This window comes from Pan troglodytes, chromosome 14, assembly GCF_028858775.2.
Source record: "Pan troglodytes isolate AG18354 chromosome 14, NHGRI_mPanTro3-v2.0_pri, whole genome shotgun sequence".
NCBI lineage: Eukaryota > Metazoa > Chordata > Mammalia > Primates > Hominidae > Pan > Pan troglodytes.
Genome location: NC_072412.2, coordinates 44,830,359 through 44,844,386, shown reverse-complemented (window position 1 = coordinate 44,844,386; position 14,028 = coordinate 44,830,359). Strand labels below are relative to the sequence as shown.

The 14,028-nt window shown below is 41.6% G+C and overlaps 1 protein-coding gene and 1 long non-coding RNA gene across 2 annotated transcripts in view; one reads left to right on the top strand and one right to left on the bottom strand.

The window, feature by feature from the left end:
- The window catches only part of CPB2 (carboxypeptidase B2), a 51,491-nt gene that overhangs the window by 29,173 nt on the left and 8,290 nt on the right, over window positions 1-14,028 (bottom strand). The window contains exons 2-3 of the mRNA XM_509667.9: window positions 5,017-5,092; window positions 1,497-1,621 (exon numbers count right to left, since the gene is read on the bottom strand). Of these exons, the coding sequence (XP_509667.2) occupies window positions 1,497-1,621; window positions 5,017-5,092 (201 nt within the window). The remainder of the gene's footprint in view (window positions 1-1,496; window positions 1,622-5,016; window positions 5,093-14,028) is intronic.
- LOC107968095 (uncharacterized) overlaps window positions 1-14,028 on the top strand; it is a 45,972-nt gene that overhangs the window by 29,788 nt on the left and 2,156 nt on the right. Inside the window, exon 2 of the long non-coding RNA XR_001708989.4 lies at window positions 12,132-12,281. This is a non-coding gene — a long non-coding RNA (uncharacterized LOC107968095). The remainder of the gene's footprint in view (window positions 1-12,131; window positions 12,282-14,028) is intronic.

Below are 14,028 nucleotides of genomic sequence, written 5' to 3'. Positions count from 1 at the left end.
CTTTCAGTAGAGCCTACATGGGCACTAGAGAAAAAGTAGCTCCTATTACGTATATTTTCAGGACCTCCATAAAAACCACCCTTTCCCACCATTACCAACATTACTCAATGGTGATTCTTCAGTGTCTTTTATATGAATATATGGATTAATGTACCTTTGTTCAATCCAGACTAACACTGTATTATGCTGTTTTCAGTTAAAGAGGAAGAAGAAGGAGAAAAGCCTTTTCTTTCTTTTTTTTTTTCTTATTTTTCCCCCCTTTGACCTGCATCAGATGTTCTGCAGAGCCAAAGAAATAGAACAGGAAAAGGGAAGTACAGTAAAGGCATCTCATTTCTCTTCAGAGCACCACATTTGTTAACCAGGCAAATATTTTAACTGAATTCAGGCATTCTATCGCCTGAGATGGACAAGTTGAAAGTTAGCTATCATACTAATAAAGGGTTCTTTTATTTAGGCCAATAAATAAAAGCCGCAGTGTTGACAACAGAAAGGTCTAAGTTCGACTCCTAACTCTGCCATGTTCTTTCTGATTTACCCTGAAAAATTCCTTTATAAGTAAGGATATTTTTTCATCTATATAATGGGGTTACTTGCATCTACTTCATGGGGTTAAATAAAGATTAATAGACATAATGTCAATTAATAGAAAGGTTCAGCACAGTTCCTGGAAAACAGTACACACCTATAATATACTCTATAATATATTACTAATAATTAACATAGCATATTATCCAGGGGGCACCCATTGATACACAGAAGAGAGCATGGTCTCAAGGGGCCAGGCCACCAGGAAGGTACTGGCAGTTGGGCAGTGGATATGGAGGGGAGATATTAGACAGGAGACTCCATAAGAAGAAGGCTAGACTGTGAGCAGAAATTGTACCTGATACACTTTTTAAGAAAAGGAAATCATTTCTAATTCACATGGTAGGTGCTGTTTTTACCCTTAATATACAAAACTTGGGAGCAGAGAGGTGAATAATTCCCCCAGGGTCATATAGGTGGTAAGGGGCAGTGCCAGACTAACCCGAGATCTCTGCAGAGTCTTTCTCGGTTTTACCTGTTACACTTTTTAAAGCCAGACATTCAGAAATGGTCACTGTCTTTGTGAAGAAGAATTAGCAGAAGCTAAATCCCCTCCCGCAGCTGCTTTTTCAGGAGATATCAAAAAGCCTACCAAGGCAAATGACAGTTTTGCTCCCTGAGTCTGGGTACAGAGTCAGAGAAAAAGGAACTATGAGAGGCTTTACCAATCACTGAGTCTAACCTGCATTTTAGATAAGGGACGGAGGTCATGAGGGGTTGAACCATTTATCCAAGATCACAGAGCTGGACCTTAGGCTTTATCACCAGTCCATTTGGTCCAGTCAGAGACTTCTATGTTGCCATGGTTAATACATTTTATTTTTCCAGGAAGCAATTATACCATACCCTAGTCAAGTGCATAGTAGGTGTTTATAATAACTACTCAATATGTATTGAACGGTGCCTACCTGCATGGAATTCCGCTCACATTTAAATGGGCTTTCACATTGTCGACATCAGATGCATTTACAAAAAAATGGACTTGTTTTTTCTTCACAATAAGGTCAGCTGTTACCGGCTGCCAGAGAACAATCTACAGTTGAAGGGGCAAAATTGATAAAATTAAAAAAGAGTTGTTCACATCATTCTCATCTGTAGCTAGAGCCATGACAGTTTTATCTATAAGGAGTATGAAAAGGACACTCCCTGGCGCTGGTCCCCATCCACACACATGGTAATATAAACATTTATTTTGCAGTGAGTTTTTAAAAATTCCTTTCTATAACTCTAGTTGCTAAAAAAAAAAAATAAAAGGGCCTGGAATATACAAGATAATCCATAAATATTTGATGAGACAATGATGAATGAATGACTATATTCATGGCTTAACTGTAAAATTGCATGTGTACATCAGATATTTGAAAGGAAACAAAATTTTTTCTAGAAAGAAAGTTGATTAAACATTGATTTTATTTAATAAAAATTTCATGTTCTTGTAATTATCATCATGTCATTGTTCCTTTTTTTAAAAGGGCTTCCAATAAGATTTACATTTTTCTCTCTTAATGTGCTTTTTATTTATTTATTTATTTTATTTTTTTTTTTTTTTTTTTTGAGACGGAGTCTGGCTGTCTCCCAGGCTGGAGTGCAGTGGCGTGATCTTGGCTCACTGCAAGCTCTGCCTCCCGAGTTCTCGCCATTCTCCTGCCTCAGCCTCCTGGGTAGCTGGGACTACAGGCGCCCGCCACCACGCCTGGCTAATTTTTTGTATTTTTAGTAGAAACGGGGTTTCACCGTGTTAGCCAGGATGGTCTCGATCTCCTGACCTCGTGATCCGCCCACCTCGGCCCTCCAAAGTGCTGGGATTACAGGCATGAGCCACCGCACCTACTTTTTCAAAGCACTTTCACACTCATTTCCTTTGATAATTATAACGTTTTGATATAGACTAGGCAGGTGTTATTATTTGCATTGTTCAGGTGAAGAAATTAAGGTTCATACCTGACATCTAAAATCATACACCTATAAGTGACAGAACGAGAACTAGAATTCTAAATCTCAGATGCTTCCTCTTGTAGTATTTCCTCTTTACCATGATGTGGTGGTCGTGAATATGCACCATTTAGCTCTTCGGTTGAGAGAAATACAGTTGGCTGGTGTTTTCAGTGGCTGCCCTGGTGACCCACTAGAAGCTGAGGCCATGTGGTCTCAGGGCTGCAGCCAGCCAGTAACTGAGCCCTGTGGAAGTGTTAATGCAGGCCCATTCTTGCCAGACTGAGACTGACCTAGCCCAGCCTTCTTTGGACCTGCCCTATAGTCTGAGATTCTCCAAACAAAATTCCCCTTTCTGCAGAGGTGTCAGAGCTATGACATGGTCTGATGATGCTCCCTGCCTTCTCCAGCTCCCGCCTCTATCCTCCAACAGCATTCCCCTCATCGCTTGCTCCTCCAGTCTAGTCTTGACCTCTGCTTCTTGGAAAACACTAACAAACAAGAAGCCATCAATTTTGTACCATGATATTGTTACGGGATCCCTGGGGTCGCTTCACCAGCAGAAACCTCTGTGGTCAGTGGCACGTTTGCCTAAGTTTTGCTCAGGCCCGCTGAGCCCACTCGGCCTGGCAGGCTGCACTCATCTCGTGCTACTAGCTTGGGTCTCATTCGTGCCAAGGGCGAGCTGAGCGGTGAGGGGTGTGTGAGTGAGCAGGTGTGGGGTCCAGCTACTACACACAGCGAGGCATGCTGGCTGCGGCAGGGTGGGCATCTTTCGGCTCCCTGCAAGGCTGTGGCTGGACCAGGTGTCCCTCAAGCAGCTTCCATGGCTGGCACCGGGGAAGGTGGTGGCACCCAGAAGTTTGGAGACGTCAGGAACCACAGAGCCCTAAAGAGGGTGTCATAGTCCTGCCTCGGGGAGCTCTTAGGTCTGAGCTCCCCAAAAGGCTGCAGCTCTTCTCTCCTTCTTGTCACCCACAACGTGGCAAGCAAGGGGCGTGTTTCAGCCCTGTTTGTGTTAGAGCTCTTTCAGCTCCACCATTTGGCAGGTTCAGCGCCCAGGAACAATGAGGTACGTGGACAAGCGGAGGGTGAGCAAGGTGAAGAGGAGCTTTACTGAGTAATAGAACACCTCAGAGGAGACTCGCGGTGGGTAGCTCCTCTCTGCAGCCAGGGTGTCCTGATGAGTGTTAGTTCTCAGCAGAGAGGAGACCCTGGAGTGGGTGGCTCCTCTCTACAGCTGGTCCTCCCCATGTCTCTCCAGAAGAGTCTGGCTGAATCCGGGGGTTTCTATGGGCTTCAGATGGGAGGAAGTGAGTGCTGATTGGTTCATGGGTGGCCATGGGCGGGTGCGGAAAAATCACCGTCAGTTCCCACTGCGGTCCACGGGACTGGCAGCCTTCCTGGGCTTGAAGGTGGGGCTTCACCAGGGACCCGCCCTTTCCTGCCTAGGATCCTGTCTGCCTCCTACGGCTATTTATGGCACCCAGGCTTTTCCAGCTGAGGGGGCCTGCAGGCCAGTGCTGAGATGCCCTCAGCCACCTCCTTGGCTTCCCTCCTGTGCTCGTCAGTACCCAAAGTCCAGAGGGGGCTGAGGCAGCAGGGGGCTAGCATGTCAGTACTGCTCTGATCATGCACACAGCCAGCCAGGTTGTGACAGCACCTAGGCTCAGCCTCAATTTTGCTCCAAGATTGGAGTGAGCACCAGGAACTCGGAGAGACCAGACAGTGGGAGCAGGCACTTCTGATCCTGTAGGGGAATGGGGGGCCTTCTCAGAACACTGAGAGTGCAGAAATGCCTGGGTCTGCAACCCCAGCTGGGCAGCTGCAGCTGCGCCCAGGAGGGCAGGGCTCCTGCCTGCTCCTGGCCCCCAAGAGCACAGGGATGTCCAGGTCTGTAGCTGCAGCGGGCAGCTGCAGCTGCGCCTGGGGAGCATGAGGCTGCCGCCCTGCCATCACAGAAGGGGGCGGGACTTTTACCTCTTCCTGGCTTCTGCTGGCTCCGTGGAGCACACAGCCCCAGCCGTGCCTCCCGCAGGGCAGCAGCCGCTCTAGATGGGCCGCCACTGCCATTAATATTCAGTAATTCTTGTCAGTTTTCTACATCTTAGACATTATGTCGAGATGGGTGCCTGGGTGAGAATTTTAATAAATGTACTCTGTCTTTTTTGGTGCATCCTTGGTTAAGAACCATTGTTTCATGAGTAAGGTTTTATTTATAAATATTTTAATTTCTGTTACTGTAGCCTCTTTGTAAGTGCACACTTTATATCCCAAGGTACTATTATGAAATTGGCTGGAAAGCCAATAGCACAAGTGAAGAAGTGTTGATTTGGGGAACCAACAAAATCATGTGATTATGAGAAGGGAGAGAAGACTATGAGAAGAAGAGTTCATACCAGATACATGTAAGCCAGACAACATACAGGAGGGAACTCAACACCCAGTGCTTATACAAAGTGAAACCAATATAAACATAAATTAGGGAGAAATTACCTCATATGTTGTAGTAAGATTCTGTAGAACTTGAACTTGCCTAGAGGTTCTAGGAAGAGCAGCTAGAACTTGGCCACTGGGGAAAAAAATAAAAGAGGATTTTGATATTAAATAAAGAGTAAAGATGGAATATATTATACTGTGAGGAGCTTTTAGGTAATTGCAAAAGGGAAACAAAATTTAAAATGTTATTAGGACAGAGGATCTTACTACAGATTCAGTGTAATAAGAGAACATATACTCTCAGTCTTTATGCTCCTAAGCAATTGCAAAATCAACAGCTCTCTTGACTGGGGGTCAGTTTACAGAGTATTTACTTCTTTCCTTTTTCTTGTGCGTGCATGTGTGTTTTAATTTTAAAAATTAAATATTTGATGCATAAGGGAATATTTATGCTGATCCTAGTTAATTATACAATAAAATGAATGCCTGTGAACCCATCACCCCACTTAAAAAGTCCAGCTTCCTTGACATCCTGAAGATCCTTGTGTGCTCCTCTCTGTCCTACCCCCTTGCCACATCACCAGAGGTATCCTCTACCTTAAATTTTGACTTTTGCTCATTCCCTTGTTTTTCTTTATAGCATGGATTTTTAAACACATGTATGTGTGAATTCTGAAACAATACCCTTAGATTTGCCTGATTCAACTTTATAAAAATGGTATACTATATGTATTCTTCTGAATCTTGTTTTTCTTTTGTTCAGTATTGTATTCTCAAGATTATCATCTGTGTTGAAGTAGCTAGCCATAGTTCACACGTGAAAGCATTTTCTTACAAGTGGAATTGCCATTTCATGGGATATGCACAGTTTTAATTTCATAGGATAGTGTCATATCAGTCCTCAAGTTTTTTGTATCAATTTATATTGTCAGTAGCAGTGGGAAAGATTTCCTGTTGTTCTTCCTCCTTGCCAATACCTGATGCTCTCTGACTTTTCAACTTTTGCAATCAAATTTTTATGAAATCAAATTTTCTCGTGATTTTGATTTTCACTTTCTGACTTATTAATGAAGTACAGTTGTTTATATTTGATTATTGGCCATTCATATTTTTGCTTATATGTTATGTTTATTCAGATCACCTGCCCATTTTTTTCTAATTTACTTGTATTTTTGTAGTAGTTAATTTGTATAATTTCTTTATATATTCTAAATACTAATTTCTTGTCAGTTATATGTATTGCAAATATCTTCTAGCAGTTTGTAATTTGTCTTTTCTCTTTCTTGATGATGTGCTTTTTTTTTTTTTAATCATTTCCTTCCAGGTTTGTGTGGTTTAAGATGTCTTTCTAGATATCTGGGATATAAAGATATTCTCATATACTTCTTCTGTCCTTCTTATTTAAATTTTAAATTCAATTGAAAATTATTTGGTTGGGTGCAGTGTAAAGAAGAAATAGACTTCTTTTTTTTTCTTCTTAGCATCGTTTATTATTATGATTTTTTACATCATCGATATTTTTCCCAGGGATCCACTATGTCAATTTTGTCATATATCAAGTTTCCATACTGTTTGGCAGAGAAAATGTTGGTTCATCAACACCACTGCCTCTTCCTGCATAGACAGAAAAACTTCATTACCCAGCCTTCCGTGTGGTTGTGTTGAGACCCAGTGCCTGAGCTTTGCCAATGGGAATGCGTGGGAGTGTTATAGGTGCCTAAGAGTAGGTGTGTCTTCATGTGCACGTGCCCCATCTCATCCTGTGGCCAGAAGCAAAGAGCCTCAAATGTGGAGTTGCATAATGGAAGCAGCCAAGATCTCCAAGTTGGAGGAGAGCACCAGGGAGAGTTCTATGACCTTCATCAATTAGTATTATGAGTGAGAAATTACTCTGATCTGAATGTTTGTGTCCCCCCAAAATTCCTATGTTGAAATCCTAACCTCCAAGGTATTAGGAGGTGAGGGTTTTGGGAGGTGATTAGGTCATAAGGGGAGAGGCTTCATGAATGGGATTAGTGACCTTAAAAAAGAGATCCCCTCCCCCTTCCACCATGTGAATATATAGCGGGAAGGTGCTGTCTATGCGGAAGACAGTCCCTCCCCAAACACAAGAATTAGCTGGTGCTTTGTCATGAACTTCCCAGCCTCCAGAACCATGAGCAATAAATTTCTGTTGTTTATAAGCTACACCACTTAAGGTATTTTTTGTTATAACTGCCCAAACGTACTAAGACAGAATTAACCCTATATTGTATTAAGTAAAGCTGTTTCAGGTTTTATTAGTGATTGTAGCATAATCAAGGATTACCCTTGCTAATATAATGTGCTCTATTTCTTAGTTCTCTATTATGTTCTATTGATATATTTGTCTACCCTTGAGCCAATACTACTCATCTTAGTGATGGTAGCTTCATATTACATCCTAATATCTTAGAGAACAAACTCTTGCTTCCCCTCTGCCCTGCCCAATTCTTTTTTTTTTACAAGCCTCTTGTCTTGATCCTTTGCTTTTTCACATAATTTTTAAAAATCAGCTTGTTATGTTTCATGAAAAAAATGAAATTTTCATTAGAAGTATATTGGATCAATAGATTAATAATTTGGAAAGAACAGATATACTCATGATTCTGAGTGTCATTATTAGTAAATACAGTGAATTTGTCTATTTGTCTATTCTTTTTTTTTTTTTTTTTTTTTGGAGATGGAGTCTCACTCTGTCACCCAGGCAGGAGTGCAATGGAGCGATCTTGGCTCAGTGCAACCTCCGCCTCCCAGGTTCAAGCAATTCTCCTGACTCGGCCTCCTGAGTAGCTGGGATTACAGGTGCACACCACCATGGCTGGCTAATTTTTGTATTTTTTAGTAGAGACGTGGGTTCACCATGTTAGTCAGGCTGGTCTCGAACTCCTGACCCCGTGATCCACCCGCCTCAGCCTCCCAAAGTGCTGGGATTACAGGTGTGAGCCACTGCACACAGCCCATTTATCTATTCTTTAATGCCTTTCCAAAAGTTTTACAATTTTATCCATAAAGATGTTGCACTTTTTTTTTTTTTTTTTTGAGACGGAGTCTCGCTCTTTTGCCCAGACTGGACTGCAGTGGCGCCATCTCGGCTCACTGCAACCTCCACGTCCCTGGTTCAAGTGATTTTCCTGCCTCAAGCCTCCTGAGTAGCTGGGATTACAGGTGCACACCAACACACCTGGCTAATTTTTTGTATTTTTAGTAGAGACGGGGTTTCACCACGTTGGTCAGGCTGGTCTCGAACTCCTGACCTCGTGATCCGCCTGCCTCAGCCTCCCAAAGTGCTGGGATTACAGGCGTGAGCCACCGTGCCCGGCTGCACATTTTTAAATTATGTTTTCTTCTAACAAATTTGCCTTTTCGTTAGTAAATGATAACTTTTAACATGCCACCTCTAAGCTCTTTTTTGCTAAGATATAGAAATAAAAATGATTTTTGGTGTTGATTTTCTATTCAGCTCTCTTGGTAGTTTTGATAATTTTGGTATAGATATTTGGGGGGATATTTCTCTTTGCAAGTAATCATTACATCTGCACACACTATTAGGTTGGTGCAAAAGTAATTGCGGTTTTTGCCGTTACTTTTAATGTACTTAATGTACTTTTAATACGTTCTGCTTCTTTAATTTCAATGCTTATAGAGCCCCTTTTCCCCTTCCTTTTTGTCTTGCTGTGTTGCCTGGGACTTCAGTACAACATTGAATAGAAGTGGAGATAAAATGCATTATTCCTAATTTTTAAGAAAAACCTTAAAATATTTTACCATTAGAATGCTTGTTGTAGATTTTTGGTAGATGTCTTTTATCAGTTTTAAAAAACTCCTTGCTCTTTGTTAAGAGTTTTTATGATGAATAAGTGTGGATTTTAAATGCTTTCTGTAAGATGAGCATATGGGTTTTCTGGCTTAATATCTTAATGTGGTGAATTATATCAATAGATTGTTTAAAAAGCAGACACTTGGTTGGTTTTCTCACCTTTGCTTTGTTGTATTTCTATTTTGCAACTGTTGCTAAGGTTGTGAGAATTCTTGGTGATTCTTACACAGCCAAGGCAATAGATTAATGTGACTCAACATGAATTTACTTTATTTTCACATACCACTTAGAAAAGAAAGAATTTCTTAGCAAATGTCCTCATTTCTGCAGCTCTCCATCCAGTTTTATAGGTAAGTGATAAGGAGAGAAAGGAAGCAGTGAGGTGAGGGATTGTGGACTCTGTTAACGGCAATGGCATTCTCAGGTTTCCAGTATACCACTGAGTAACCTCACAAGAACTATTTTATTTAAATTAAAATTAAGCATGTTGGTGGCATTTGCCAGCTCGGAGACCCCCTTTTTTTTAACTGAACGAGATTTTTCTTTTATTTTCAAACAAATATTGCCCTTGAAATATGACGATAGATATATTTTAAATTAGAAAAAATGCTTCCTCTTGCTTTATTTAAAACTAATCTTAGACTTTGCTTCCAGTTATACCCTCCTTTATGAAATAACTAAAAACCTGGACAAAATGTATGGAACAACAGCACTCAAGAGATTAGACAACAGCAACATTATGACTAAATGCAACATGGTGTTCTGGATTAGATCTCGGAACAGAAAAAGAGCTTTAGTGGGAAAACTGGTGAAATCCAAAAAAGTCTGGAGTTTAGTTAATAGTAATATAACAATGTTGATTTCTCAGTTTTTACTAATACATCATGATAGTATAAAATGTTAACATTAGGGTATATTGGGTGAGGGGTATACAGTTGTATTACAATTGGCAACTTTTCTGTAAATCTAAAAATATTCCAAATAAATCATCTTATTTAAGAAAACCATGTACCAAGAGCTCTCAAAGCACAAAAGAGGTTATGATAACTTCTGTTTGTCATTACTAGCAAAGGCTTCATAGAAGGGATGTCTGGGTGTGTAAGAATGTCTAAGAGTGGGTAAAGAAAGGCACAATAGCAAGAGATAAAGGGCATTTTTGGAAAAATGGCTCTTGTTCATTGTTGCCAAGTATAGGATACGGGTGTTTAAAGCAAGAGAAGAATGGGAGCTAAACAGAAATGAGTGTGGGAAGTTATGTTCATCCTCCTCTAGAGAAGATCTTGAATGCATGCTGAGAAATTTGGACTTTATCTTGTAGGCAATTAGAAGTTAGAAAGGTAACATTTGAGCTGTGATTTATAGGGATAATTTTATTTGTTTTCCTTTGTTTGTTTTTGTTTGTTTGTTTGTTTTTGAGATGGAGTCTCGCTCTGTCACCCAGGCTGGAGTGCAATGGCGTGATCTTGGCTCACTGCAACCACCACCTTCTGGGTTCAAGCGATTCTCCTGCCTTAGCCTCCTGAGTAGCTGGGATTACAGGCGTGCACCACCATGCCCGGCTAATTTTTGTATTTTTAGTAGAGATGGGGTTTCACCATGTTGGTCAGGCTGGTCTTGAACTCCTGACCTCAGACAATCCACCGGCCTCAGCCTCCCAAAATGCTGGGATTACAGGCGTGAGCCACCGCGCCCACCAAGGATAACTTTAACAAGGGTGGAGGGTGGCTTTATTTTGGAAATCCTGAGTAAAATATTCTGAATTCTGGAAATAAGTCTATGGAGAGACTTGCTTATTAGAAGAGGGGAAAAGTAGCTAGACTGAGAAATTTTATGTCAATCTCTGGTACAAGTTTAGCATAAACTATTAAACCACTGATTAAAGATACATGTTCAAGGATGTGTATTACAGCATTATTCATAGTAACAAAACCTAAAAACCATGTGAATGCTCAGCAGTAACAGAATTGTCGAATGTTGGTAGTGTCTCCACATTCTAGAATGCTTTTCAGTCATTATAAAAAATGAGTTTGATTTATAACAGTTAACTTGGGGGCTTTAAATGGCATATTAAGGGAGAAAAGCAAGATATGGAGAACTTTATGAAATATGATCCTATTTTTGGAAAAAAGTTAGAAAGATAAAGAAAAATTATATGTGTTAAAATCAGGAGAAAATTATACATAAATAAACAACACATTGTTAGCTTTGATTTGGAGGGTGGGAAATGGCAATTGAAGCCTTGGGTAAGTGGCAGGGGAAGAACAAATGAGATTCTTTTTAAAAGAAAGGTTTCTATAGTACCAATAGGAGATACAACATTGAACTAGTATACAATTATACACAGGGAGGTATAACTATGTGGAGAAATGTATGAAAGGATGATCACAAACATGTTCATATTTTCCCAGGATGGTGAAATTTTAGTATTTTCTCCCTAATTTTATGCTTTTCTGTATTATTTACTTTTTAAACCCAAAAGAACTCTTATTCTTGTATTTATTCAAGAAAATTGAATTTAAAGAAAAATCTCCTTTGACTGTGAAAAAGCCACTAACAAGCTTCTCAGTGATGCTGGTAACCCTCTCATCTCACCAGCACATTCCTTATTATTTTCATAAACAGAATGTTCTCTGGGCCCTTGGAGTAGCATAGTCACCCAGTGGGTTTTCTAGCCTTACATAGCATTTTTATTCTAGTGTGCTCTATCTCTTTTTTCACCATCTGCCACATTCGCTCTGACATTTCTAGCTCAGATGGTGCAGGCCATGCTTTCTCCAAGCTTCCAAAAACCACCCTAACAGCATGTTTGTACCACCTCTCAAGGAACTAACTAGAATGTTAAATTCCGTAGCATGGGTGAGTGCACCTCCTTTGGGGTATAGTCCCTTTCCTTTGTTAACATGCCCAGCACTTCCACAGCCAGCTTATGTTGTGACTACCCTAGGTTATTGGCTTGAAGGCCAGGAGGGGAGGTGGGAATAGATCCTGAGAGCTAACTACAGGACATGCCATTACAGAACTGAGCTCTCTGATACCAGTGGAGATGTTAAGATCCCTGTATAGAGAAGCCAGGCGGGAGGGCTTAACCACCAGTAACAAGTTGGGCACAGTTATTACAATGAGCAGTAAGGTCGGAGTGGCAGCCAGAGGACCATGACCCTTAGAAAATTGTGGAGTCGGTTAGGAGAACACAGAGTTCTTAGGGGCAAGATAGAGAAGCAGCCAACAAAAGGATTGCTCAATCTTTACAATAAAAATAAATCAAGGCTGGATAATGAGGGAGGCTGAGGACAGCTATCCTAATCAGAAGTCATAATCCATTGCCCTTTTCCAGATCTGAGCTGTTCTTAGACCCAGAATTTCTTGCCTGAAGGAGGAGTCAGGTCCCCACAAGGAAAGACCCTGCAACTGTATAAAAAAAGAATCTAAAAAGATCATGACTCCTTCAGTCCTTTCCCAAAGAGACCTATGGAAATTTCCTCAGGTAAGTCTGCACCCTGGGGAAAGGGTAATACTCAAATATTTTCAGGTGTGTTGGATGCAGGGTCACTATCCAAGTTGATTTTGAAACTTGGGTATCTGGAGCCCTAGCCTAAGACTAGCTCATAGCGGGTGCACCATGTTAATGGATTCCCCCATCATTATTTCCCTGGTCACCAAATGTATAATTGACATGAACATACTAGGTAGTTGGCAGAACCTCCACATTGTTTCCTTGACTGTAAGACCAGAGCTATCATAGTGGGAAAAGCCAAAAGGAAACCTCTGAAATTGCCCAACCTCCCAGCCAAGATATCAAAATTAAAAAAAAAAATTCATCCTTGAGGGGAAATGACAAATATCAGTACCACCCTTAAAGACCTAAAAGATGCAGGGATGATAGATCCCATCAAATCCACATTTAATTTGCCATCTGGATCCCACAAAAACCAGATGGATCCTGGAAAACGACAGCAAACAATCAAACTCAACCAAGCAACAATCTCAATTGCAGCCATAGTGCTTGATGTGGCATCTTTGCCGGGGTAGAGTCTCAGGCATATGGTATTCAGCTATTGCACTGGATATGCCAGTCGGAAAAAGCATCAGAACAGTTAACATCCACTTGGGACAGACACCAGTGCATATTTACAGTCTTGCCTCAGCTTTAATTAACTTTCTCACTCTCCAGCTGCAAGATGTGTACTTGATATAAGCCCCCAGCTACTGTGCTCTGAAATCTGTTCCTGTGTTAGTGCTAATACCACATTTCCTACTGGCTGCTTGCAGCTAATAACTGAGTATGGTGGGGATACTAAGGGAGGCTCTTTCTACAAAACTGGAAACTCTTCTGATGCGTGACTCTGGCTATAGGACTTTTTTTTTTTTTTTTTTTTTTGAGACAGAGTTTTGCTCTTGTCACCCAGGCTGGAGTGCAATGGAGCAATCTTGGCTCACTACAATTCTGCCTCGTGGGTTCAAGTGATTCTCCTGCCTCAGCCTCTCGAGTAACTGGGATTACAGGCACGCACCACCACACCTGGCTAATTTTTGTATTTTTAGTAAAAACGGGGATTCACCATATTGGTAAGGCTGGTCTCGAACTCCTGACCTCAGGTAATCCACCCACCTCGGCCTCTCAAAGTGCTGGGATTACAGGTGTGAGCCACCGTGCCTGGCCAGGACTCTTGGTTGGTTTTGCAAAAACTTTCTTAGAACTGCACTACGACCTGAGATGTTCCCTACCTGCTTCCTTCCTTTCCTCTCTCCTCCACAGGGGTTAAGCTTGCATTGCAGTCTCATGGCTCTCCCAGCCTCCTCCAGCCCTCTCCCCATTTCTTGCACCCAAGCATTTTCCTCAACACACCTCTTGCACAGCTAATCCCATCTTGGTGTCTTCTTCTCAGAGGATCATAACTGACACAAGTAGGAAGAGGAAGTCTGATACATGGACAGTCAAGTTGATAGTGCATGGGTACAAGTAAAAAATGAAGTGGGCTGGGCACAGTGGCTCACGCTTGTAATCCCAGCACTTTGGGAGGCCGAGGTGGGTGGATCACCTGAGGTCAGGAGTTCGAGACCAGCCTGGCCAATATGGTGAGATCCCATCTCTACTAAAAATACAAAAAATTAGCTGGGCATGGTGGCAGGCACCTGTAATGCCAGCTACTTGGGAGGCTGAGGCAGGAGAATTGCTTGAACCCAGGAGGCGGAGGTTGTAGTGAGCTAATATCGCACCACTGCACTCTAGC